This window comes from Canis lupus, chromosome 12, assembly GCF_011100685.1.
Source record: "Canis lupus familiaris isolate Mischka breed German Shepherd chromosome 12, alternate assembly UU_Cfam_GSD_1.0, whole genome shotgun sequence".
Lineage (NCBI taxonomy): Eukaryota > Metazoa > Chordata > Mammalia > Carnivora > Canidae > Canis > Canis lupus.
Window position 1 is genome coordinate 72,343,096 of NC_049233.1, and position 27,386 is coordinate 72,370,481.

Here is a 27,386-nt window from a genome sequence, read left to right on the forward strand (position 1 = left end):
TCCAGCCTTCTGGAGGAGGCAACGGTTTCAAATCAGGGTCACCAGTGGGCCGGCTTCCCCCGGGGAAAACAAAACCTCTTAGGAGGAGGCTTGGTGCCTGGCAAGTACGTTTAAGACCAGTTGAGACGAAAGTGACCGCTGTCCCTTTGAAGCCAGCGCCCAGCACCGGTGCCAGGCTGTCCCTGGCGGTGTGTTTACGCGGCTGCACCAAAGAAGCCGCTCCGGTCCCTGCCGCTGATCTGGAAGGCTGTGCTTCGGCAGCGCCGCCTCTGCTCACCGCAGGCCGCGAGCCCTGGGTCCCCCGGATGGCGTCATCGTGTCATCATGTGCGATTCTTGGATCTTTCTGCTTCCTCTGACCTTAACCAGCCGTTAGCTTTCAGCCGAGGGCCTGCGGCGTCTCGCTGTGACCCCTGCTGTTGCTCCATCAACAAGCCGGCCGGATGAGCCTGGAAACATTTGATTCAGAGACAAAAATAAAGTCTCCCAGCATCGTAAAGACCGCGGCAAAGGCATATTTGCATTCGCTTGACGAGGAGAACCGTCTTCTGGCTCAGCAGGATGGACGGTTGGAGGATGCGGCCAGGGGGTGATGGAGGGGACCCGCTGTGATGAAAAAATACGTAAAGCCATTTTTTTTAAAGATTTATTTATTTATTCATGAGAGACACAGAGAGAGAGAGGCAGAGACCCAGGCAGAGGGAGAAGCAGGCTCCATGCAGGGAGCCCGACGCGGGACTCGATCCTGGGACCCCAGGACCACATCCCGGGCTGAAGGCAGCGCGAAACCGCTGAGCCCCCCGGGCTGCCCCGTAAAGCCATTTAGATTGTCTTTCAAGAAGCAGCTTTACCACCAAGGATTTTTGAAGATTCATTCTGCTTGAGAGACTATGTTACCTTAAAACACTCTCTCAAATTAATGAATTTACTAATTATTATTCTCAGTGCTAAGTTATAATTATTTGTTGTTTATTGTTCCTATTCTATAATTATGAAATACCATAGTTATATCAGGAATCAGCAAATGTTTTCTCAAAGGTCCAGAAAATAAAAATTACAGGCTTTGTGGTTTGCCAACCCTGGTCTTTGTGATCACCCGGTAAGTTTTGTCCAAGAGCTCTCTCCTCACACACACACTTGTGCAATTATTAATCCTCTACTGTTTGCCTGACATCAAGAATGTAAAAAACATAAAGACAGTTCCTTTTCTGAAAGATCTCATAGTCACAGGAGGAAGAACAATACACAGACACACTTGCCACAAGTGTTCACTATCGTGCAGTGCAAGGAGTGTCGTCAGTGGTGTTCAGAGGCGTGTGCCTGGGGAGGGCTGTGTGGACAACACGGCCTGAGGATGAGCCACGGACCTTCCTAATCAACAAACGGAGGACAGTGCATTCCAGGAAGGGAAATAATATTTATTCCTTGATGTAATATACTTATTTTGTTTTCTATCTCAATATAAAATCCCTGTTGCAGGGATAGATAACTCCAGTAACGACAAAGTGCTCCTGTAGTAGTGCTGAGGAAGAGCCCATTATTCAGTAATTACACAGCAAAGTAGGATACCGTTTAAGCAACTTGACCTCTAAAAAAAAAGAAAGAAAGAAAAATTAATTTAAAAAGGGAACTTGACTTCTGATTTTTATTTAAGTATTTTTAAGTTGGGGGAGGGGCCGAAGGGGAGAGAGAATCTTTGGGGTTTTTTTTGTTTTGTTTTGTTTTGTTTAAGATTTATCTACTTATTCATGAGAGACACAGAGAGAGAGAGAGAGAGGCAGAGACACAGGCAGAGGGAGAAGCAGCCCCATGCAGGGAGCCTGATGCGGGACTCGATTCCGGGACCCCGGGCTCGCGGCCTGGGCTGAGGGCAGACCCTCAACTGCTGAGCCACCTGGGTGTCCCAAGGGGAGAGAGAATCTTAAGCAGGTTGCACGCTCAGCGTGGAGCCCAAGGCGGGACTCGGTCTCACCTGAACCAAACCCAAGAGTCGGACGCTCCCCAGACTGAGCCACCCACCTGCCCGTATGCTTTTTCTGAACGTGATATTTTACTTTCCTAGACCGTGGGCGCAAGACTCCGGTCCATACCACGGCTTTAGACATGTAAGCAGCGAGCTTACATTACGTGAGTGAGGCCGTTACAAAAGGTTTAGTCCCTTGGATTCTTATTGACACTGTGGCCGTTCCCAGATTTGCCACTGACCAGTTTTGAGCGAAATCTGTAGCCTGTGCTCATCTTTACTAATTAGAATCTGCTACTCGTCTGCAACAGGACGGGGTTGAAGTCGGTGATTTCGACGGCCCCTTCCAGGTCTCAGTGCTGGAGCTAAACTAGACAGAGTGTATGTCAGTAGACACCTTTCTCCTGCAGAAACCCACCTTGATTTGTTCACATCTCAATCTCTCACTTACTTGAATCGCCAACAATCCCAAAGGCCTTGAACTGTGATAAGTCTGCAACAGCGTACGGTCTGGAAAACACGGGAAGGGGGGGTTTATGGCGGCCTTGAAGTTAGTTACCTGGCGGCCAAACGCCGTAGCACCCAAGAGGCGGTGTTGCTCGGTTCTGAGAGTAGGCTCGCTGCCTTCGCGTCCCGGCTCTGCCGCACTCTGGCCTCGAACCTTTGGGCAGCTTCCTTAGCCTCTCTGTCCCTCAGTTTCCTCAGCTGCAAACTGGGAATAATATAGGTCCCATCTCACAGGATTGTTATTCTAAGTATTAAAGACACTCGTGGTTGTAAATGTCTTGGGCTTGTGTCTGGCAGAAATAAGCACTCAAGGTACGTCAGTTATTATAAGTAACTATATATAAATCCCTTTATAAAATATTGATACCAAAACTATTAAAATGTTTTAAAATAATGATAACGCCATTGGAAATGAGCCATTGGAAATTATTCATATATGATGATGAACAAGACAACACCGGTAAAAAACTTATGTGGTTGCTTAAAATTGCCGTAAAGTTCACATGAATAGAGCGTGTCCTGGCGGCGGTCACACCAAAATATTAGTATATTTGGCAGCTGGTCTGAAAGGAGAGCCCCTAATGAATTATGCCTCCCAGAGTTTACACCCTTCTGTTTTCTCTTAAAAATGAGCTGCCCGCGTATAATCAGTAAAATGCAGCCGAAATGAGCCCGTAAGACTTCCAAGGCTGTGTCTGAGAGTCCTTGCGGCTCCTCCTCGTGTACCGGGGCCACGTCCAGCTCACCCTGCGACGGGCGTGCTGCGATGAAGCCCAGGCCAGCTAAGGACAAAGGTGTTTGACCAGCCCTCCCCGTTCCCGCCACCCCTGCCCAGGTGCCACACAGCAAGTGAAGAATTCCTTAAATGATTCCAGAGCCAATGACATCCGCCCGACAGACCTCAAATGAGAGCCACCCGCCGAATGCTGAACTCCAGCAAGCCTCAAAACCATGAAATGGGGTAATATACTGCTATTTTAAGGCGCTACGTGTGAGGTGTTTTTTTAATACAGCAGTAGAAAACCCAGTGCAGTGAATTTTCTATAACGAGAGTGTATCATTTGATAAAAGCAATAATTTAATCTCTTTAAATAATGTTTTTTTTTTTAAAGATTGTATTTATTTATTAATGAGAGACACAGGGAGAGAGGCAGGGACAAAGGCAGAGAGAAAAGCAGGCTCCTTGCAGGGAGTAAGACTCGATCCCAGGACCCTGGGGTCACACCCTGAGCCCAAGGCAGACGCTCAACCGCTGAGCCCTCCGGGCGTCCCTAAATAATGTTATTTTCAACATCAGTGTAGTGTCAACGCTAGGAGTATTATGCTTTATATGTGTCTTTAAGTTGTGTATTTGGTCATTTTCAACCTATAAATTAACAAGAATAATACTTTAGCTACCCTAAATCAGGGTAAGCTTATTGGACTTTATACAGGTAACAAAGTACAGGGTGGTCAAGGAATTATGTTTATTTGTGTGGAAATTCTCTAATCAACTCTTACAGAGAACCTCCTTTTTTCTGAGACATAGGTATAGGATTTCTCTTGACAATGACAAACAGAGCATATTGAATGCTTTTTTTTTTTTTTTTTTTTTTTTTTTTTAATTGGACCGCTCCTGTCTGGGAAATCTAAATGTGTGGTCCTCACCTCTCGGGAGTCCCATGTTCAGCCCCCGGGAATCTGGTGTGGACTGGAGCACCTGCTGTGCTCCCTCCGACACCCACAGACGCGGTGAGGAGCACAACGCGGAATGTCGTTCACCCACTGAGGCCCGTGTGTGTAGTACGTGTAAAGAATTCTGGTCTGGGAAAAAAAAAAAGAATTCTGGTCTGGGGGGCCCTGAGTGGCTCACGTCATGATCTCGGGGTCCTGCGACGGGGCCCACATCAACCCCCTGCTCAGCAGTGAGTCCGCTTGTCTCCCTCTGCCCCTCCCCCACTCGTGCACGTTCTCTCTCAAATGAATAAATAAAACTTAAAAAAAAAAGAGAGAGAATCCTGGGCTAGGGCATTATTACTCCTCAAGACTCCTCACGCAGTTTTGCAGAGCGTTACACATAGACTCTCTCTAGTTGTGCGCTTGCTCTGGTAAAGAGAGATCAACGCTTTTCTATGTTACCAAGTCCATAATTTCAAATTCTATATTACAAAAGTAAAACCCTTGCCAGAATGATTATCTGAACTACAATGGCTCACTAATTTAAAATTTTAGAGTTTTCCCCCTTTGTGTTTTCTATTTTCTTTTCTTTTTTTTTTTTTTTTTTTTAATTGGAGTAACTGACTAGGTGGCATTTTATGGAAACCTGGAGGATACAACTGATGCAGTCCAGATTTGGGTGGAACGTGTGGTGGAAACCGAGCTGCTTCTGGGTTCTGGGTGTCCTGGTACAGACGTGGTGCAGACCTAGGACCTATTCGGGCCTTTCCTGTTTGCATCAGACCCTGTGAGACCCAGTGGTGGATAAGTGATCCTTTGTGACTCTGCTCTCAAGTGTGTCCTCAAGTTCAGCTCCTCCTACTTAGTCATAGTTCTGCATACTTTGGGCTCTATTAGTAAGAAAAGATATTTCTGAAGACAAGAAGGATGTTTCAAGTAATTAAGGAGACAGTGCACCCTTGTGATAAAATATAATCTTTACAACGCACGTTTCTTTGAAGATCAGTCTGTTTTTTGAAGAAACCTCGAATGCTTTTGACTTGAGGTTAATGGGGGATAAACATCCCAAAAGACTTCATTTTTTTTCTGTTGTAATCCCTATGAATTTTAGCAACTGGTTTTCGCTGTTTCGGTTTCTCAGTAGCTCACATTTGAAGTATGTGAGAATTCAGGCGTGCTATCCAGAATTTGCCTTACATACTTGGTAATTTTAGTTTTATTTTTTTTTTTAAGATTTTATTTATTCATGATAGACATAGAGAGAGAGAGAGGCAGAGAAACAGGCAGAGGGAGAAGCAGGCTCCATGCAGGGAGCCCGATGTGGGACTCGATCCTGGGTCTCCAGGATCAGGCCCTGGGCTGAAGGCGGTGCTAAACCAATGAGCCACCAGGGCTGCCCGGTAATTTTAGTTTTATTTAAACTGTTCAAAAGATTGATGTTTACCTGAGCTATACATGTATTTACATTTTGTAAATATATATACAATAGAAACCTCCTGAAGTATTCTTTGGAGGTGAACAAAAACAATTTAGAACCTGTTTCGTTTTATTTTGGATGTTTCTAGAAAGATTTGTGATTTTTTTTTCTTTATGTATCTTGAATTGCATAGACCTGGTCATTGGAATTGTGGCACTCTTCCAAAGCATCTCCTTCTGGTTCTCTATTGCTCCACAAGAAACCACCACAAAACGTAGTAGACTAAAGCCACCGTTTGTTATTGTCCCTGATGTTCTGGGCCAAGTTGGGTGCTTCGCATGTGGGGTCTCCCAGGGGGTTGCAGTCAGGAGTCCGCAGGGATGCCGTCAAACGAAGGCTTGACGCCGCTGACTATCCACGAGGGCGCGCTCTTAGTTCTGGGAGTTAGAGCACCTACAGTTAAGTTCATCTGACCTGCTCCGCACAGCACGGTGGTCTCAGATTGGTTGCACTTTTTACATGGCACTGGCTTCCAATTAGGGAGCCGTTTAGCTCAGATAATGGTAGAGGTTTTACTTTTATAATGTAAAACTTGAAATTACGGGCTTGATGAGTTAGAAAAGTGTTAATATCTCCGTCAAGTGCAAACGCAACTATGAAGGATCTATGTGCCTCGCTCCCCCCGGCGCCTCCTCCCATTCGTGCACATTCTCTCTCTCTCTCTCTCTCTCTCTCTCTCTCTCTCTAAGATGAAAGTGGTCCTTCTGTGCCACCTCGTTGACTGGTTTGCAGATTGGCCAGGTGTGAATCTTCGGAGCCTATCATCAGAGATCTCTAGGGTGGCGCACAGGAATGGATGTTTGCTCCAAGTTCTACGCAGGCTTCGTTGTGCTCCCGGGTTTGGGAAGCACAGACTCCAGCAGCATGACTTACCAGCTCCTCTGTTCCCGTCAGCTCAAGTGGACCAAGCCAGTCTCCCTGAGCGTTGCCTGTGTCCTTGCTTTCAGCGTTCAGCCCTCGTATCCCCTTCCTTCTCTTCACTCTCGTCTGCAGCACAGGCTTTCTCTTCATCAGACAAGGTCCTTCATTCAGCGCTCATGCCTGCATGTGACATCACACATCAACAGCAATTAGCACCTAGTGATTGCCTCCTACGTACAAGGCCCTACGTTAAGCGATGAAGTAATGTAAAATCAAGAAACCCTTGTCCTCTGAGAGCCTGTGATACAGGCTGAGGCGGGCAGGATATACAGGTACTAATCACAAGAGTTCTGGTTCCTAAATGTCAGAGCAGTAACCCTTAAAATTACTTGGGGAGTTTTTAAAATTACCAGCGTCATCACCCCAGCGCAGAGCAATAAAATCAGAATCCTTTGAGTAGGGCACAGATACAGAGATAGAAGTCAAATACTGTTAAAATGTTACATTTTCTAAATTATGTTTCTCAATATATACTTCATTTTCCAATTCTTATGCGTTGTCCTTTTTCTGAGCATTATGTTTAGCATGTAGATTTTTACTTTTCTTATTCTAGATATTCTGGATTTCCTTATTTATGACTATATTAGCTAGAAACAAATACATTTATTTGCACTTAGATAGATCTCATACATAGGAAATCTGTGCTAATATTAAATTTGTTTCATCTTTTGCCCTCTGCAAACAAATAATTTAGAGCATACTTAACCTATTGCTTATATCTCATCCTTCAAAAAAATATTTAGTATCTCTTGGCCCAAAATAAAATATACGTGTGTATATTTCAGAAAATTCGTTCTGTCATCTCTTACAGCAAGTACGTGTAACCAGTTCAAACTAAGCCTTTTAGCTGCTCACTAGCATGCTCTTCTATCACCGTGAAGGTCGTAAACGTCTCCGCCTCTCCTGTGTTAGGTTCTGCTGTAGAAACACCAGACCTTACGTGGAGGCTGACGGTGGAAGTGCTGGCGTCCTGGCATCTCTGATCCCCTTGGCCTAGAGCTTCGAAAGCTCCAGCCGCAAAATCCCACGAACAGTGGTGACACAGTTAACAAGAAAAATGCTTCCTTATTCTGTGATGATAGAAACCGAGATGTGGCGCAGTTGTCCGCTTAAAAAAAAAAAAAAAGAGTTCTTTTTAATATTCAAATTGTACTTTTTTTTTTAACCACCAGAGGTCACTAAGTCCTCAGTCACATTTGGTGCATGCAGCCTAGGCTGTGGCAACACTTTCAATAGGATGACCTGGACGGGGCATGAATAGTACGGTTTTTTGTTTTTGTTTTTTGAATAGTACAGTGTTTTGCCACTCACAGGTTATATGTCACAAATCACTTGACTTCATTTTTAAGTTATTTATTCATTCATCCTTCCATCTATTCACTCATTCATTTATTTATGGCGTGGAGAGAATCCCAAGCAGGCCACATGCCCAACGCAGAGTCTGACGCGGGGCTTGACCTCATGACGTTGCGATCATGGCCTGAGCTGAAGTTAAGAGTCAGACGCTTAACTGGTTGAGCCACCAGCCAGGCGGCCCTTCCATTGACGTTAAATAAACATAAATATTTTTGTGTCTGCCCCACGCTAACTGAAGTAGTCGCTCACTGAACGTCTGCTCCATGCCACGCAGAAAGGCTCCCTACCCTTAGGAGGGTACAGTCACTTCAGGGACATAATTTAATGGACAATTATAATCCAATATAATATGTTCAACCTAACTCCTTGGGTTTCGTAGCTTGATTTATTTCAATAGAAACATGAGTGTGTATTATAGGCACCAATACTGTATTATAAAGTTCAGAATTGCTAAGAGACTCAATCTTTATTGTTCCCATCACAAAAAAAAAAAAAAAAGGATAATTATGGGGGATCCCTGGGTGGCTCAGCGGTTTAGTGCCGCCTTCAGTCCCGGGGTCCCAGGATCGAGTCCCACATCGGGCTCCCTACATGGGGCCCGCTTCTCCCTCTGCCTGTGTCTCTGCCTCTCTCTCTCTGTCTTTCATGAATAAGTAAATAAAATATTTTTTAAGATAATTATGTGACACAGTAAAGGTATTAGCTAACACTAGGGTAGTAATCCTATCGCATTATGTAAATATAGCAAATCAACACGTCGTGCATCTTAAACTTACACGATGCTATGTGTCAGGTATATCTAAAAGGAGATTTTTTAAGAAGATGAGTGTGTACTTGGGTAATTAGAGCTGCTCCTGTGATGATCGGAGGTTACAGGTGAAGCAGACACATTCCCCAACCACAGTCAGCCGCCACCTCTGATAAGAGCACCCGTGGCGTGGCGCTGGGCGTGTGTAGGGAGTTGGCTCTTTTAGTTCGCTCATTTCAGTCTGGCTTGGGAACGAAATGAGGACAGGCCTGTTACTCCTCAGGGAGTCATGTTCTCCTCCTCGAGTCTTAGGTTTGCACTCTTCTGGTTTATTAAAGGCAACTAATAAAATTAATTTGGGCAAGAATTTCCAAATACAGTATTTAAATGTGTTGCTTTATTTTTTTATTCATTTGGAAATGGAGTGGTTTGCACAGCAACTTACGTTTGGGTCACGGGAAGGCCCGAGGCACGCACATGTGGAACAGCCGTTTTCTCGGCTATGGGGTCTGGTACAGACTCGAGCGTGGAGATGTTTCCCGCATCATATACCACAAAGGGCATGTTATCCACCCCCTAATATCTCTATTGCTACAAAAGCTTTGTTTTTCTGGAGGAATCTGACGGCTGAGACCCCCTTGGGCGTTACAGGCCCCGAAGCCCAGCCCCGCCGCGGACTGAGTCCCTCCTCAGACGATTCTGTGCTTGGCTCTTTGATTTCAGTTTTCTCCTTCTCGGATTAGCCCTGCTCACCGGCGCCGTCTCTTCTCTGAAAAACAGACTTTTTAAGGGTCGCCCCACAGTCGAAGGCTACGGAGGGGCCGTGGGGCCGCACGCGGTGCTCCTGTGGGCCACACCCGGGAGGAGCGGGCTTCGCTGTGTTCCGTGTCGCCGCCGCGTGGGCCGTGGTCTCCCTGGGGCGCGTGTCCCCTGCTGTCGTCTGGCCTGCGCGGCCGCCCGGGTGGGGCCTGCGGTGACCTGAGGCCGCTTCAGGGCACCGCCGCGTGCTCGTCATTCGTATTCGGCAAATGCTTGCGGGACGATGGGAGGAGCGCTCACGCGGGGACGTTCCTAGCGCGCTGGGGCGTCCTGCCTCGGGACTGGCGCGGCTCCGGTCCGCTGTGCCCTGGGCGCCGGGCCTGGGCGGGGGCGCCTGACGCAGCGTCGCGGCCACGTCCCAGCCGCGGTCCGGTCCTCCTCGTTTCACCTGTGGCTTTGAGACATGAACTTCCTGGGGACACAGTGAGCCAAAAAAATGTTTAAAGAAAAATCTCCTTGACATTTTTGTTTTTCAGAAAACTGTGGAATATATTTTCCAGAAATCAAGAGGGACCCGGGCAGATACCTGCACACGTGCCCCGAGTCTGTGAAGAAGGTGGCTCCGGCAGCTCAAGCGTGCCGGGAAGGTCCTGCTGCTCATCACCAGCTCTCACAGCGACTACTGCCGGCTTCTGTGCGAGCACATCCTCGGGTGAGCGGCCGCCGGCCCGGCTCCGGCCCAGCCGCTCCCGCTGCCCAAGCACGTCGCGCCACGCGGGGCTGAGGCCGCGCCGTCCCTGCCAACCCTGGGTGGCCGCCGAGGGGCCCTGGGCCGCGCTGTCGTCCCGGAACGCCCGGGCGGTCCAGGTGCACAGGCCTCGGGCACGCGGCCGCGAGCCCGCCCGGCCACCCCCGAGCCCGACACCTGTGCCCTCACCGCTCCCCTCCTTGGCATCCTCTTGAAGATGGGGCCGTAAAGCTCATGCGCATGAGCGGGGCCCCGAGGGCAGCTCAGGGAGCTGCTGGTCACGTGTCCATCCTCGGTTCCGCCACCCCGGCGAGTGACACCAGGCCCCGCCTGGCCACGGCCGGACCCTCAACTGGGCTGCTGGCCCCCCGGGTGCTCCTGCACTTTCAGCACGAACCGAAGTGCTGAGCGTGAAGCACATTTCCCCCTCCCAAGTGACCTGAGGCGGCCGCCCTTAGCCTCCCAGCGTCCACGCTCCTCAGCGCATGTGGCGTTCGGTCGGCCGGTGGCATATCCGTCACCTTCTGAACACAGAGGCCCGGGATCCTCGGGGTGAATTAAGGCACGCGTCCCGGACGCCCCGCCTGGGGCCTCGTAGACCATGATACCAGCGAGCTGTCCTGACGCCGGGACCAGGCTGCAGCCCTCTGACCTTCTCCTTCGTTAGCAGGGACAACCCAAGCTTGTCTCCCTGTCCCAGCCTCTAGCGCAGCTGAGCCCGGTAACTGTCGTCCCCGCAGTGCCAGAGTCCCCGCTTTCCTTCGCCGTCCCAGGGGATCCCAGGCGGAAAAACTGTTAGTCTTGTTATCTAAAAATCACCACATCCTAAGATTTCACCGATTTCCAAAATAAGGTATCTTCTCCATATTTGAACACCCTGAAAGAGGTCACTTGAATGCATACAGTGCTAGCTTTCCGCGGGATCCACGTGGCGCACAAGATTAGTCATGACTCCGTGCTAACAGACCCAGAGCTCAGGCCCCACATTTGAAGACCCAGCTCGCGAGTATTTTTGTTGTTAGGAGCTCTTGAAGTCCTTCACTGTCGCTGTGAGCGTCAGGAGGCCGGCTTAGCACACTTCCTGGGTTACTGTGCATCCCCCCCTCGTGTTTATACTTAAAGGTCCATTTCAGGAAAGAATGGCGCTCACCCGCCTTCCATTTCTACATATGAAATACATAGAAAGTGCGTGGAAGTTAATCAAAAGACAGGAAGTGGTTCTGTGGTCAGATAGGTAAAGATTAAGTTCTGTTTTATATGGACTTTCTCTAATTCTTTAAAATCATGAAAAACATTCTTGCTTTTTTAGGAACGATTTTACAGACCTTTTTGACATTGTGATTACAAATGCACTGAAGCCTGGTTTCTTCTCCCATCTACCAAGTCAAAGACCTTTCTGGACACTTGGTAAGTTAACATTGTGCTTCTTCCTTCTCTTATTTAAGATTTGTTCTTTCAGTTACTTAACTACCCACTGGCCGACACGTGTGTGCAGAGTCCAGTGTGAAACAGCACGGGGGGTGAAGTGATGCCAGGTCTTCCCCCACAGGCACACGTAAGCAGGCGCATTACATACGTGCGGGTGACGATGGGCCACAGACCGTGTTACCTGTCATGACTGCCTGTTGGGGTCAACCAGGAGGGCGCCTGAGCGTGCTTGACCCGGGGAGGCCTGTCCAGAAAGCTCAGGAGGGAGGACTTGCCGGGCAGGACCTGGGGGACAGGCCTTGAGAAGAGCAGAGGAAGAGTGTCACTGGCAGCCGGACACGCAAACGCACACGCCCGGGTGGCGGTGGTTTAGGCAAGTTCCGGTGACAGAGGATGCTGGTGATTCGGGGGGCGGGGGGGGCAGCCCCATATGTGGAAGCAGGTTAGAATTTTATTCCACAAGCTACATGAAGCTATTCAGTTGAGGTGTAAGCCTAACGTGGAGAGCTCTGGCTGTGGGGCGGGGAACGGGACGGGGAATGGGGCGGGCGGCAAGGACAGAGAAGGAGGGAGAGCAGACGCGGCCCAACCGAGAGGCTGTGCTGGTTCGGTGTGAGGAGCTAGTGCTGGAGGCACTAGACCTAGTGAGGCACATGGTGGAGATGGAACACCAGGACCTGGTGATGTTCTCAGAAATGGAGGATGAAAAGAATGACCAAAAATGACTTGGTGATTTTTATTTTTTTCTGAATTGAGCAAATGGGTGAATGGTGGTACCATCTACAGCCGTGAGGGAAAATACAGAGGGAGAGGTTTTCTACGGTCGGGGTTTAAGCTATTAAGAAATCATTTTTTGACATATTAATCTTGAAATGCCTAGGAGTTACTCAACTGGGACTAACAGGAAATTGTATAGAGGAGGGCAGCCCGGGTGGTGCAGCGGTTTAGCGCAGCCTTCAGCCCGGGGTGTGATCCTGGAGTCCCGGGATTGAGTCCCGTGTTGGGCTCCCTGCAGGGAACCTGCTTCTCCCTCTGCCTGGGTCTCTGCCCCTCTCTCTCTCTCTCTCTCTGTCTCTCATGAATAAATAAACAAAATCTCTAAAAAAAAAAAAAAAAGAAACAAAGAAAGAAAGTGTATAGATGAGCATGGAGTCCAAGGGAACAGCTTTAGGCTCGAGGTATAAATTTGGGAGAGTCCTCTTGATGCTCATGGGATGTTTTAAAGCCGCGGGGCTTGTGTGAGGTCACATGCGGAGAGAATGATGGGGGTAGAAGCCAGACTGCAGATGGTACTTCTGCATAATAGATTTAAACAGGTCATCCTCTGTCTCTTGATACTTTTCAAGCCATAAACAGATATAGTGCGAAAAATGCGGTAAAAGTTAATGCACTTGTGGTCTCCAATATGGTAAAAATAAATTTGGTATATTTTTAATGTGCATGGTTTTCCATTACCGGTATGTGTGTGAAACTTTAGTACAAATCTCTGTGGAACACGGGGCGCCTGGCTGGCTCGGTCCGTGGAGCATGTGACTCTCAGTCGCGGAGCTTAGGAGTTGGAGCCCCAAACTGGGTGTAGAGATTACTTGAAAATAAGATCTTAAAAAAAAAAAAAAAAACCCTCTGGAATAGTCTAAGTACTACTCCAGATAGAGAACAGGTGTAGATTTTCTCATCACTCTGTCCTTTTCTCCTAGACCAGATTCTCTTTAGCACTTCTGGGGCTTGGAGCCACACACTTGTTCGTTAGTGGAGGTAGGAGGTGCTGTCCCCTGTGTTAGGGCGACTTGGCAGCATCACTAGCCTCTAATCACTCGATGCCAGTAGCATCCCGCATTCCAAGTCGTAAAACCCAAAAATGTCTATAGACACTGCCAGATTTGCCCTGGCGAGCAAAATTGGCACAGTTGGGAACGGCTATACTAGACCGTCCTCATTGACGTATATGCATATTCTCGTATCTTCAGTTTAAAAAATAAAATAAAATAAAATAAAATATGCCCTGATCCTACATTGTCTTCTGGCTAAAACCTCAATTCTCTGAGTACCTCCACAGCTCAAATTCTAGAAAGAGTTGTCTACACTCGCTGGTTCCACTTCCTCCAGGGACCTCTTCAGACCCTGTACACCTGCCACTGGCCACTGTGTGTTGTGTCTTCGTTCCTTGACTGCACAGAACTGCCCCCCCCAAACCTCCCGGCCCTTTGCCCCTCCCCACCGCGCACGCTCTGCATCGTCCGGTTGACGCTGCGTCTCTGCGCTCTGCTCAGAGTATGTGGGATCTCGTGCTTTTCCTGGGGACAATGGCCAAGCTGGCCTCTGGGGTCTCACATCCAGGAATGATTAGACTAGAGGATCTCTAAGGTGCTTTCCTGCTCTAACTTCCTGGGCCTCCGATTTAAAATATTCCTGTGGACGATGCCCTGCAGTCTGTGGAGTTAATGCAAATGTGAGGGCAGTAAGGTTGCCGGCGGGTTCCTGACGTTCCTGGCGCTTGTTTTGCTGCTGGTGCTGCTTCCTCGGCCATCTGTCTGCTCAGTCCCCACTGCCCGTCCCCCTCCACCTCTCTCTCTACTAAAATATTCGGTCTCCGTGGAGTATTCATTGTGCTCACGATCAATACAAAGTAAGTCATTAAAGCTATTTTCATACAAATGCAACCAGTTAAATCGTGGCTGTGAGTAAACAGCATCGACACAGTTTCAGCCTCTAAATCATGGGATTTTCTAAGGATTGTGAACTACAGCAAAGGAGAACCTTGTTCTCCTGTTGAATCCACTGGTCTCCCCAGAGGGCGAGGCTTCCGCCTGTCGCGCTCATTCACTCCGCCCACGAGGACCCGACGGGACCTGGCGCAGTCCTGTCGGCTGCAGCGCAGTGGACGGCATTAAATGGGTATTTTCCCGGCTTCACACCCGTTTCTCAGACAGACTTTCCCTCGGCGTGAGTGTCCAGGTGCACGACGTCTCGCCGTTGGTGCGCAGTTTGGAGCCAACATCCGTCGAGTCGCCCTCCCGAGGGCTCCTGCAGCCTCCCCTGCGCCACCTCCCTCAGCTCCCCAGAGGGCCGCCCCGGCCTGCGCTGCTCCTGCGCCCCCTACAACCTTCTTCCCCCCCCGACCTCTCTCCCCCCACCCCGTGACCTCTCTTCCCCTAAGATCTCCCCCCAGACCTTTGCCCCATGACCTCTCCCCCCACCTCCCCCACCCTTCCCCCTGTGACCTCTCCCCCCATGACCCCTCTACCCCCAAGATCTCCCCCCCACCTCTACCCCCGTGACCCCTCTCCTAGGGCGTCCTCCCACCCCCCTCCCGCACACCATGGGCCTGCGCAGTATTGGGCTCAGCTCCAGTCTCCTTCCCGCACCTGCTGCCCGCCCACCGCGGCCGACCCCGCGCGCACCTGCGCCTCCTGCCCTTTCCCACCCGGATGCTGTGCGAGCCGCAGCTGCCTCACACCTGCCCCACCCCCAGCTCCTTGACTCGGTCCCCTCCTTCCCTGCGGCTCGTGCTCTCCGCCTGCGCACACTTGGCCCCGATTTCCATCTCCACGTCCTTTAAATCCGTTCTCCGTGACTCCCTGCCGGGCGGACAGTGTGGCTGGGCACGCAGGCCTCCTGGGGGGCCCACCCGGGCCGCTCACCCAGGCTGCCGGCCCCCCCACCCGGGTCACCTCCGGGCCATCCTCGCCCAGCGAGCACCTGCTATCCTCCTGGCGGTTTCCGTCGCCGCTCTCCGTCCACATCAGTGTTTTCTCCGGCCTTAGCGCACACTCACCCCGGCGGGGGCCCTTTTGTTAACATTTTATTTCTTAGAGAGAGAGAGAGAGAGAGAGAGCAAGTGAGCATGAGCAGGGGAAGCGGGACGAGCGGGTCGCCCTGTCGGGGCCCATCCCAGGACCCCGGGATCAGGGCCTGAGCCCAGGCAGGCGCTTGCCCCCGCCGGACTGCGAGGACTCTCTCATGTTTCTTTCCTGGTAACAGCTCCAGATCGGCGACGTCGCGCGTCTCCAGTAGGGACTTGATTATACTGAAAACGCACCTATCTTAAAAGCTCGGCAGATTGCAGCGTATTAGCTAGAGTTTAAAAGAAATGAAATTGCAGAACTGCGTGCCAATATTCACACTTAAAGGGGAGGACTCGTGGGTGTTGTGTTACCTGCCAACTGCTGTCGCCACAGGGTGCACTTCCCCTCAGTTCCGGGGGCTGGAAATCTGAGGTCAAGGTGTCCGCAGGATGGTTTCTCAGAGGCCTCTCAGCTTGTAGATGCGCATCTTCTCCCCGTTATCATCACACGATCACATGGTCTTTCTTCTGTGGCCTTTTCTTTTATTATATAAAGATTTTTTTTAATTCATTAGAGGGACCCCTGGGGGGCTCAGCGGTTGAGTGTCTGCCTTCCACCCAGGGCGTGACCCCAGGGTTCCGGGATCGAGTCCCGCGTCGGGCTCCCTGCATGGAGCCTGCTTCTCCCTCTGCCTGGGTCTCTGCCTCTCTCTGTCTCTCTGTCTCTCATGAATAAATAAAATCTCCATTTAATAAAATTCATTAGAGCACAAGCAGGGGGAGAGGCAGAGGGAAGCAGAATCACTGCTGAGCAGGAGCCCAACGTGGGGCTCGGTCCCAGGACCTGGAGATCATGACCTGAGCCTAAGGCAGATGCTTCACCGACTGAGCCCCCAGGCGCCCCTTTCCTCTGTGTCCTGATTACCTAATTATCTGTGTCTTAATCGGTTCTTCTGAGGACACCAGTCATGCTGGGTTAGGCCCACCCTAGTGGCCATGTGGGGGCCAGTGTTACCCTCTGCGTGCACGGCAGAAAGGCTCCCCTCAGGTTGGCCACTGGGTCTGAGACGCCAGGGGTTTTCTGGAAGAACAGCTCAATTTAGTATGCCTTTGGTTAATTTCCAGCACCCTAAAGCGGTTACTTTTTGACAGTCTTGTCTGGTTTTGTCATTATATTTTAACGTAATCACCTCAAAGGCCCTGTCTTCAAATATTCTGAGAGACTGGGGTGAGGACTTCAACATATAAATCTGAGGAGAACACAGCTCAGCTCGTAACGGGTCATACACCTGCCAGGACTCACCACGTGTGTCGCGGTACGTGCGGTCTGTTGTATGACAGTTGACTTCAGCGAACATGTCCTTAAGGGGGAGAGGACAAGAGGATGCGTAAAGGAGTGGTTACCTTTTGTAGAAGAGGCACGTGGATAGCAGATGGCGTCAAAAATGGGACTTTTGGGCAGCCCAGTGGCTCAGCCGTTAGCACCCGCCTTCAGCCCAGGGCGTGATCCTGGGGTCCCAGGATCGAGTCCCGCGTCGGGCTCCCGGCATGGAGCCCGCTTCTCCCTCTGCCTGGTCTCTGCCTCTCTCTCTCCCTCTCTCTGTGTCTCTCATGAATAAATAAATAAAATCTTAAAAAAAAAAAAAGAAATAGACGATTGTCCGACTCTATTTTCAGAAAACGATGAGGAGCAGGAGGCACTACCGTCTCTTGAGAAGCCTGGCTGGTACTCCCAAGGGAACGCCGTCCACCTCTACGAGCTTCTGAAGAAAATGACTGGCAGAAATGAGCCCAAGGTACTGTGGTGCGGGGGATCCGAGGCCGCTGCAGACGCGCCCCGTGATACGCCCGCGGTTCTAACCGCGCGGCCTCAGTTCCCACGGGGAAATCCCGTGCCGCTGCCTGCCTTCTGCTTAGATAAGCCGTTGCTCTGCTGCTCTAGACGGGGTCTGTGTCCGAAACAGAGACGAGCAGAGGTTCCAAGCGGGGCGCCCCAGTTCTGGGGGATAAGCCGGGTTCGTGTGTAGGACACTGAGGAATAAGATTCTGCTAACAGCTCAGCAGACAAGTTTTATGTGCAAAACCATTAACTGAAATCAGGCCACAGACAAGCCTGAAGAGACGCTTGCTCTCCATATCCTGGTTGCATTGTTGCTGTTGGACCCGGGGCCGTTCTTAGGGCAAGGACGCTTTGTTCTAAAAATGTTTTCTGGACAGATCAGTGGGTACCGATAGTGCCCCTCGTCCCCCATTGCCACAGCCCCCTGGGAACCCTTAGGGGTTTAATGGAGCATCCTGACGTGGAGGTTCTGGTTTTACTCCTTTAACCTCATTAAATGCAAATTGAGAGATATGGATTAGATGGGGGGAGCCTCCCAGGTCACTTGCCCAGTGCCCCATCAGCGATTCTGCTTCGGCAGGTCTGGGCAGGTCCCAGAAACCCTTGGAAAAGCGGCTGTGGTGTGCGCTCCTGCTAATCTAACCAACCGTAGCAAGTCATCTCATCCTCCACCAGTTCTTCAGACTCTAAGGGCAGGCCCACCTGGAAACACGTGGACTCTGACTTCTTCAGAAAATGGAATAAAATCAGTTAGCCTTTGCCTTTCTTCTGCCTGCAAATGCATTGTGTAATGTCGTAAAGGGGCAAAGTTGAGGCAAGTTGACCAAGGTCACCTATGAATGCTGTTCAAGGACGTTTAAGGTGTTTATGGAACTTTTGTCCTACTCTGACAGCTGGTGAGGAATTTTTTTTCTGCTTCACTGAAGCAACCGCTTTCTTTCACGGTTCTCACACCCCAAACAGAATTTGCTGTCTGACTTACAGGTCGTTTACTTTGGTGACAGCATGCACTCAGACATTTTCCCAGCCCGTCATTATAGTAACTGGGAGACAGTCCTCATCCTGGAAGAGCTCAGAGGGGACAGAGACGGGAAGCCTGAAGAGTCCGAGCCTCTAGAGAAGAAAGGAAAATATGAGGTAAGGGTTTCTTTGAGCTCTTTCCTGGAAAGAAAAACCTTTCTGTTTGACATATCGTAAAAAGTACTTGTTTGTGCAGTGATGAAATCTCTTGGCCCCTTGCTGATCTTCTTGATATCTCAACTCTATTGTTGATCTTGTTGATAATTTTTTGAATAATGCCAAGATGACCCTGACCATCGGTCTTCCCAGCCCTCTGCTTCCGTCCGGTGCTATGACACCACGGGTGCTTTTTCGCTAATGCTGAGGCAGCCAGATCCCGACTCCCTATACTCATACCCTGTGTCTCTTTTGCTTGGCCATGGAAGGTATTCTCCTCTTTCTTTATGAATTAAGTTAAAAAATTGGTAGCTCCTTTAGAATTGCTCCTGAAGCTGCCGAGAATAAAATCTGGGTGAAGACTTGAGGTAAAGAAAAGTAAAATATGTCATAAATCTAGAAAGGGAGAATAGTATATAAAAGCAAAATATTAGAAAAGAAGAAAGATTAGAAAATAATATGCATTTGTCTAAATTCACCCCAGTGGAACAGTTGTAAAGAAGGAAAAACTCAAAAAAGAAAAAATAAAGAAATGAGCTATTAAACCACACAAGACGTGGAGGACCCTAAAGTGCATACTACTGAGTGAAAGAAGGCAATCCAAAAAGGCTGTGTATTGTATGAGTGCAGCTACATGACTTTCTAGAAAAGGCAAAACTACAAGAAAGTAAAAAGACCAGTGGGACCGGGGGTTCAGGAGGAGGAAGGGAGGTGATTACATGGAGCATTAGGGATTTTTGTGATGGTAAAACTCTTCTGTATGGCATTGTAAGGGTGGGAACATGACATTATGCATTTGTCAGAGCCCAGAGAACTATGCAACATAAAGTGTTAGCCCTGATGTAAACTACAGACTTTCACTAATAATAAGGTTTTAAGAATGGTTAATTAGTGAGCAACAAATGTGCCACATCAATTAATGCGAAATGTTACTAATAGGCGAGACAGTGCGGAGAAGGGGAGGCAGAACTCTCTGTACTATCTGCTCTATTTATCCGTAAACCTAAAATCTATTAAAAAATAATAACTATAAGTAAACCCAATAAAATGTTAGAATAAGGGATTCAGGTTTTTATGTGGTTTCCATTGAGTAGGATTTAGCCTTCAATGTGATGTTGGAAGTTCTTTGGACTATTTGACTTAAGACCTTTAAAACAGTCTTTTATTTTTTTTAAAAAAATTTTATTTATTTATTTATTTGTGAGAGACACGGGGCAGGGGTGGGGGGAAGGGCAGAGAGAGAGGCAGAGACACAGGCAGAGGGAGAAGCAGCCTCCACGCAGGGAGCCCAACGTGGGACTCGATCCCAGGACCCTGGGCCGACGGCGGTGCTGAACCGCTGAGCCCCCCGGGCTGCCCGTCTTTAAAACAGCTGGTAGGCCTTCTACCCTGGGCGACTTTGGAGAAGGTTTTCACTAAAGAGAAATTAGAAGATTGGGTTTCTTCAGTAGCCCTCCCCCTCGGATCCCTTTCCTCCTGTTAATTAGTCACAAACCCATGAACAGAGTTCATAACTGGTTTTTCGACTTGATCAAAAAGGACCTGGTCAGTCAACAGCTTGAAAAGTTTTATTTCCTAAGAAGCTCGAAGTACTGTTCCCCTCTATCAAGCTCTGCCTCCCCAGCCCGCCCTGCTGCACTGAACGTGGGTGAGGAAGCAAGGAGTGGGAGGGGTTGGCCGAGTGACAGGATCAGAATAAAGCCCTGAGAAGGTTCCAGTTTTGGCCCTGAACTCTTCTCCAGGCAGGTGCTTTGCCGCAGGATTCCTAGCTTTGGGCCGACACTTCATGTTGAAAAAGCAAAGCCTCCCCAAGCCCCACTTGACTCCAGAGCTGTCCCGGTCAGACTGCACGGCACCGTGTCTCGAGGCGGGTTTGTATCGATGGGCGCAACCTCAGCAGGGGCCGCAGGCCAACCTGGTTTTCTCTAGATGGAGGAGAAGCCTCTAGGAGACACCTTTCTGTTTATATTTAAAGGCAGCTTAAAAAGTTTAAAACAATTGGGTGAGGTTTTTTTTTTTAATTATCTTGTAACACAAACCAGGACCACAAATTCTCAACACCGGCCTGCTCTCGTGGTTAAGCTCGTCTGCTGTCCTCTACACGGACGCTTCTCGGCGCATCAAAGCTTGGTGTAAGCACAGCATGTCCTGAGAATTCAGATTCTTTCCTGATGTTTTTAGTTGGCTTTATTCAGCTAAAGTGAACTTTTAATGGTATAATTTGAAAACAAATCAACCAGATCACTTCAGGATTAATGTACTCATTGAACAAAAACATTTACATTTACTACATTCTGTAGAGATTAGCATTTTGTCTCACTTAGGCTTGAATTCAATTTTTCAGATATTTCCAGTAATTTCACCCTGTGTAAAACCATCTGGAACGTAAAGATTACTTTCTGCTTCCCTTCATTTGTGACAGGAAGCTCAAGATAAGGGCAGAGGGATCCCTGGGTGGCGCAGCGGTTTGGCGCCTGCCTTTGGCCCAGGGCGCGATCCTGGAGACCTGGGATCGAATCCCACGTCGGGCTCCCGGTGCATGGAGCCTGCTTCTCCCTCTGCCTGTGTCTCTGCCTCTCTCCCTCTCTCTTGGTGACTATCATAAACAAATAAAAATTAAAAAAAAAAAAAAAGATAAGGGCAGAGAACATCTCAAATGGTACTTGAAAGGCTTATATAAGAGATTGTTTTCTAAAATCTTACTGCGTCTGTTGCTTATCCACTCAGCTTTACTGGAGCATGACAGATAAGCAAAAATGGCCCGTTTTAATGATTAAAGTAAACCTAGTTAAGGAGACCTAGTTAAAAAAGACTAATTTGTTTTTATTTATCTTTGTTTTGGGAAATAAAAGTCACTTCATTAATCTTGTAATTACTTGGACAGACTTAAATTTCATAAGATTAGCCTCCAAAAGGAGCTCTCCTCTGTAGCTTCCTTCATTACTGTTCTCATCTGTTTCTTCATTTTAAATCAAAACAAATAAAAATGTATTCTTTACCTTTTTAGAATAACATATTATGAAATTTAGGTGCCAAAATAATTCATTTTAATGATGAGAATTCTCAGCACACAAGAAAGGGCCAGGCTTTTATTAGAGAAAGGCTACCCAATAAAACCCAGTGAGGATATAATCTGTAATGGAAAAATTTAATGGGGAAAAAGCCATACTTGATGGAAACACATGCTCTTTAAAGTTCTGAGCTAGACAAAGGATATCTGTTATTAATTATATTGTGTAACACAGAAATGACCGATACCACAAGAAAAAGAACTGTGGAATTAGGGTTAGAAAACGCCAGATGTGGTTATTTCAGAGTCATATGGCAATTAGCATAGACCACCAGAGGGAATCAACAATTATGATGAAGAAGAGAGCTGTGAAAATGCTGGGTTCACGTCAGCAATCAGAAATCAATAGTTGGGGCACCCGGGGGCTCAGTCAGGTGGGTGTCTGACTCCTGATTTCAGCTGAGGTCATGACCTCAGGGTCGAGGTGGAGCCCCGTCAGGCCCCCACCTGGGTGTGGAGGTGCTTCAGTCTCCCTCTCCCTCTGCCCCGCCCTGCTTACCCTGTTTCCCTCTCTTAAAAAGAAAAACAATAGCTTTTCTCTGTGCCACCAGGAAGCACTTAAAAATGTGATGAGAAATAAATCATTTACAAAAGCAAAGAAAATAAATCACTGTATCACCGTCTAGGAATTAATTTAATACATCTCATGAGACCTTGACAGAGAAGTTTTTAAGTCTCTATTACAGATTCTGAACGGGTAAAAGGAATCAAAAGTACAAATCTCCAGTTATAAAATAAATGAGTCTTGGCAACTTAATGGTAACTATAGTTAATAATACTATACTTCATAATTGAGCGTTGCTAGGAGAGTAGATTTTTAAAGTTCCAACCATAAGAAAAAAATTATAATTTTTATATAATGGCAGATGTTAACTAGACTCACTGTGGTCATTTTGCAATATGTAGAAATATCAAATTATGTTGTTCTGCACCTAAAACTAATATGTCAAATATACCTTAATTAAAAGATTCTAAATACAAATGGAAAAATGGAGAGATAGACCATATTTTAAGATAACACTGATACCTATTTTCCTCAGATTTATTTATAAGGCAACGTAATGTTAGAATCCCAGAAGATTTTGTTGGACCTTCGCAAATTGATCTTGCATTTAGGCAAAACCTGAAGGCCCACAAATAGCTAAGATAATCTTGTAAAAAAGGATAATAAAGGGGAGGAATCTCACCCTATTAGATAACTAATCATGTTAGGAAGCTACAGTAATTTCTTAGTACAGTACTAATAACAAAATAGATAAAAAGGTCAAGGAGGAGAGGAAAAAGAACCCAGACATAGGACCCTGTATCACATTGCAAGTTACCGTGTAAGTGTGATGCATGATAGAGGATTATCAATCAGCCGGAAAAGATAGTTTAGTAAGTAGCACTAAGTAGTCCCAATATATGGAGAAAAATGAGTCCCTTTTTCCCCCTTATATAAATTCTAAATGGATTATAGACCTGAATATAAGAAATTTATCTCTAGGGATCCCTGGGTGGCGCAGCGGTTTGGCGCCTGCCTTTGGCCCAGGGCGCGATCCTGAAGACCCGAGATCGAATCCCACATCGGGCTCCCTGCATGGAGCCTACTTCTCCCTCTGCCTGTGTCTCTGCCTCTCTCTCTTTCTCTCTCTGTGACTATCATAAATAAATAAAAATTAAAAAAAAAAAAGAAATTTATCTCTAAAATTAATTGAAGAAAATCATGCAGATATTTTTGTGGCCTTAGAGTAGGGAAGAATTTCTCAAGTTCAAATCCAAATGAGCAACAATAAGTACCAAAAACGATGACTTTGTATCAATAGTAAATATTTTTGTTCAAGACACCTGGATATGTTAACCAGGTGGGTCCTCCCCTCTATAGATACACCCCTATGAAATCTCCTACACTGTAGTTGGGGATAAGATCTGGTAGTTGTGTGTATGCGTGTACATACACGTACACATTTTCCAGAACAGTACTCAGAATTTTCATCACAAGTGCCAAACGTTAGAGTTTATCGGATGAGCAGAGAGATACCTTAATAAGACCGTTCATTATTAAGCAGCCGGTCTAGGGACACCTGCGGGGCTCAGAGGTTGAGCATCTCCCTTCGGCCCAGGGCGTGATCCTGGAGACCTGGGATCAAGTCCCACGTCAGGCTCCCTGTATGGAGCCTGCTTCTCCCTCTGCCTGGGTCTCTGCCTTTCTCATGAATAAATAAATAAAATCTTTAAAAAAAAAAAAAAAAAAAGCCAGCCTAACAGCGTTGTCTGGTTCAGCGTGTACATGTGCTGAGTTTTCAGCTCAGGCAGGCCCCGCTGCTGAGGGATCCGAGGTGGTGGTTGAGCCACACACAGCCCCTCCTTACAGATGCATTAAAGGCCGAGGGCGCAGGACAGATCCCAGAGGATGAGAAAGGTCCCCAAACAAAACTGGGGAGGATACTTCTTTTTTCTCTTTTTTTAGGGAGAGAGCAGCAGCTCGGGGGAAGGGGCAGAGGGAGAAGGAGAGAGAGGACCTTAAGCAGCACCTGTGCTCCGCGCAGAGCCCGACGGGGCTCGATCTCAGACCTTGAGATCATGACCTGAGCCAAACCCCAGAGTCTGATGCTTCACCCCGAGCCACCCAGGTGCCCCCGGGGGAGGATCCTTCTACCGGGGAAGGAAAGAACTTCTAAGCTCTGTTTTCCTTTTTATATAGTATACGGTTTGAAATTCCTACAGTTTTTCTATTTTGATTAACTTAACGAGGGAAAAACTGGTGACATTGGAAATTAATGATAGTTTTCATTGTTCTGTTCTCTTGTTTCAGGGACCAAAGGCAAAGCCTCTAAATACATTATCTAAGAAGTGGGGCTCTTTTTTTATTGATTCAGTGTCGGGATTGGAAAACACAGAAGACTCATTGGTCTACACCTGGTCTTGTAAGAGAATCAGTACTTACAGCACAATCGCAATTCCAAGTATTGAAGCAATAGCAGGTAAGCAGGAAAATACTTATGAACTTTAGCTGTTACACAGCAATGATGTAAATACTAGAATTCTTGTCTTTCAAACAAGAAAATCTTCCCATGGCATTTGTTTTTCTTGAGATACATGTAGGTCACGGCAACCCGGGTAGTTAGGACCTGCCTGTCTCCCGGAGCCAACTACAGACGACAAAAGCTGGCCTCTTTTTTTTTTTTTTCTTTTTTTTTCTTTTTCTTTTTTTTTTTTTTTTTAAGTCGCCTTGGAGTCCTAGGATAAAAGGAAAAATTACCAGGATAAGATGCAAAAGAAGCCAAGTAAGGTGAACCCGACTTTGGGAGCTGCTTTTCCCTTAGTGTTTGCTAATCCTAGGGAGGGTCCCAGAGCAAGTGCGTGGGACTCGCATTAGCTTCCTGAGCCTCCAGACATGGGAAGTGGAGGGTGGGATCTGCCTGAGGACCGGTGGGCCTGATGGACTCTCTTCATCTGTGTTGCGATCCTGAATTTACCTTAAGGATAACTAAAGCTCAGTGTTAGGTCTGCTAAATCCCTAAAACTAGATTGAGAATATTCTCTTAAAGGAAGATAACATCATTCTGGGACTCAAAGTACTAATAATATGGTATATGTTAATTAAGTTGAATTTAAATTCTAAAAAAATTTTAATGATGTCAATCCTTTTATTATACGGTTAGATATTGATAAGTCAAAAATGCATGTTGCAATCTCTAGGGTAACTACCAAAGAAACCGTAATGAGATACATACTGGGCTAATTATATAAAATAATCTTAAAATCTAAAAGAAAACTACAATGGGAAGAAAGAGTATGAAAAACAAGACAAATGGAGAGTATTCAGTGAGATGCCAGATTTAAAGCTGAGTAATTACATTAAGTATAGATGGCAAAAATGAAATGACGGAACCCAACTCTGAGCTGTTCAGAAAAGACCTCTCTGAAATATCAGGACACGGGCAGTTGGAATATCAAAAGGTGGCAAGAGGTGATACCATGTTAGTGATAACTAAAAGAAAGAGTTCACTGTATTGAGTGAAGCAAAGTAGACATAAAGGAAGGAATCCATCACTAGCATGAAAGAGAACGACGACTTCCTGACAGTAAATTCAGTTTTCAGAAATAGATCTGAGAGTCTGAGGTCTTCATAGGGCCCCTGATTAAGGTCAGAGCTTCATCCCTCCGTTTTCTTAAAAAGAAGAGACTGCTGAAAAACCCGCTGTGCTTGCAGAGGTTTGTGCTTTTGCTTGCTTATTAATTTCCTGCAGTTCCGCCCCAGACCTTAGCAACACTCCTGAGGAGAAGCCAGCAGAGTCCAGCAGCCGTCCCCCCGCGGCAGACTCCTGGCACGAGTCCCCCTGCCCCCTCGGCACTGCCCCTGCTCGGCGCCTGCCTCCCGAGCTCGGGTGGCCCAGGCCCCGGGTCCTGGCGGCCTCTCCAGGGGCTTCACCCTGATGCTTGTATTTTATTCGGCTTTGCTAGCTGTCCTAGCTCCAGGTCCTAAGCAGAGGTCTACTTAGGTTTTTTGAACCTTAGATTCTTCTCTTGAATCAGGAATAATACACCAAGCTGCGTTTCCTCCCTCATGAGATGGATGTGCAAGAAAGTAAAGCGAGATGTTCATCTGAGTTATTGATAGGGTCGTGGTGGTGACGTGATGATAATGACGACCCTGAAGTACATACACCCTTCCCACAAGGCCACTCCCTATGCCAGCATACAAACCCGGCATGTCAGTATATCCTGCTCATTAAAATAAGATCTCCTCATTCATTTCAAAAGAATAGTTTAATTTTCACTTTGTTCCGTGCTTGTACACATAAAATTAAAGAAAGATCACCTAAATATATGTCTTCCTTTTACAATTTTCCTGTCAAAGAAATGAAACTTGAAAAAAAAAAAAACTAAAAAAAAAGAAATGGAACTTGTAATTTGAAAACAGGGGCTAGCCCAGCATTAAACCTATTATTTTTAATTTTTATATTTTACTCTTCCTTTATTTCAAATTGATTCAAATTTATAGAGAGAATAAAGTAATGTGATAATGGAAGGCAATGAATTACTGTATAGTACGTGGATCAACCCTGGTCCAATGGGATGCGGTTATGAAACAGTAAGAAAGTCAAAGTAAAGTACATCTTCATTATTCCAGGATTTAAATATTTCTCTGAAGAACTGGAAAATAACCCCCTCCATCTTCTGGGGTAATCACTTTCCCATAAAGAAGCAGTAATAACATTAGTGCACCTTCCATCTTCATTTCCCAAAAGCTTTCTTCCTCGGCCTCCTGGAAAAGACCTTGGCGCTGAGCTTTTGTCTTTCTGACTTTTCTCAGGAGAAAATAGTAAGAAGGAAAAAAAAAAAAAAAAGAAGAAGGCCTTAACGGTAGTCAGACAAAGCTAAACAGGTACCGATTTTTTGTGGGGAAAGAAGGAGAGGGAGGCCCTGCCATACTCGCTTGTTGATTTTGCTGCCCAGGGCAGAGGCGGGTGTTGGTCTCTAATTAGCGCCCTGCCGTGTTCACGTTCTCAGAGAGGAGAGATCGGTCATTGCAGGAACAGTCAGTAGGGCGGATGCTCCTGGGTGCCGAACCTCACCTCTCCAGGAGGGACGGTTGAAGCAAAACACGATGGCCGTGGCCTCACCTGTTGACGACAGAATGGAATCTTTATATACATGTTGTCCTGCTAATATCTCTTTTTTAAAAAGTTCCAAGAGTTGTTCTGTTTCTAATATATTTTACATAGAACTTACTGTATCAAGAATATTTGTTCATTTTGGCTCAATTAATTTAATTGGTAGATAATATTGTTGATATTAGAGTGTATTTAATACACAGGGTTTAATAGAATATTGTGGTAAATAAAAATTCAGGTGTTGTCTGCCTGTCGCTTTTCTTCCAAATAGCACCAGAAATGACCTTCCTAAAACCGAGGTGCCACTCTTTCCCTCCTGTTGAATCCCCAGCGTGCAGAGCCTTGTTTTGACAG

General features: G+C 47.1%; 1 protein-coding gene and 1 long non-coding RNA gene across 2 annotated transcripts in view; one reads left to right on the forward strand and one right to left on the reverse strand.

The window, feature by feature from the left end:
- NT5DC1 (5'-nucleotidase domain containing 1) overlaps positions 1-27,386 on the forward strand; it is a 118,805-nt gene that overhangs the window by 88,198 nt on the left and 3,221 nt on the right. Inside the window, 6 exon segments of the mRNA XM_038555012.1 lie at positions 9,923-10,002; positions 10,004-10,098; positions 11,444-11,541; positions 17,024-17,142; positions 18,171-18,323; positions 24,227-24,395. Coding sequence (XP_038410940.1) covers positions 9,923-10,002; positions 10,004-10,098; positions 11,444-11,541; positions 17,024-17,142; positions 18,171-18,323; positions 24,227-24,395 — 714 coding nt within the window.
- Positions 15,078-16,907, reverse strand: LOC119876887. The gene is made up of 3 exons (XR_005368185.1): positions 16,751-16,907; positions 15,719-15,886; positions 15,078-15,636 (listed from the first exon to the last, which is right to left on the reverse strand). It is a non-coding gene; the product is annotated as an uncharacterized LOC119876887 (long non-coding RNA).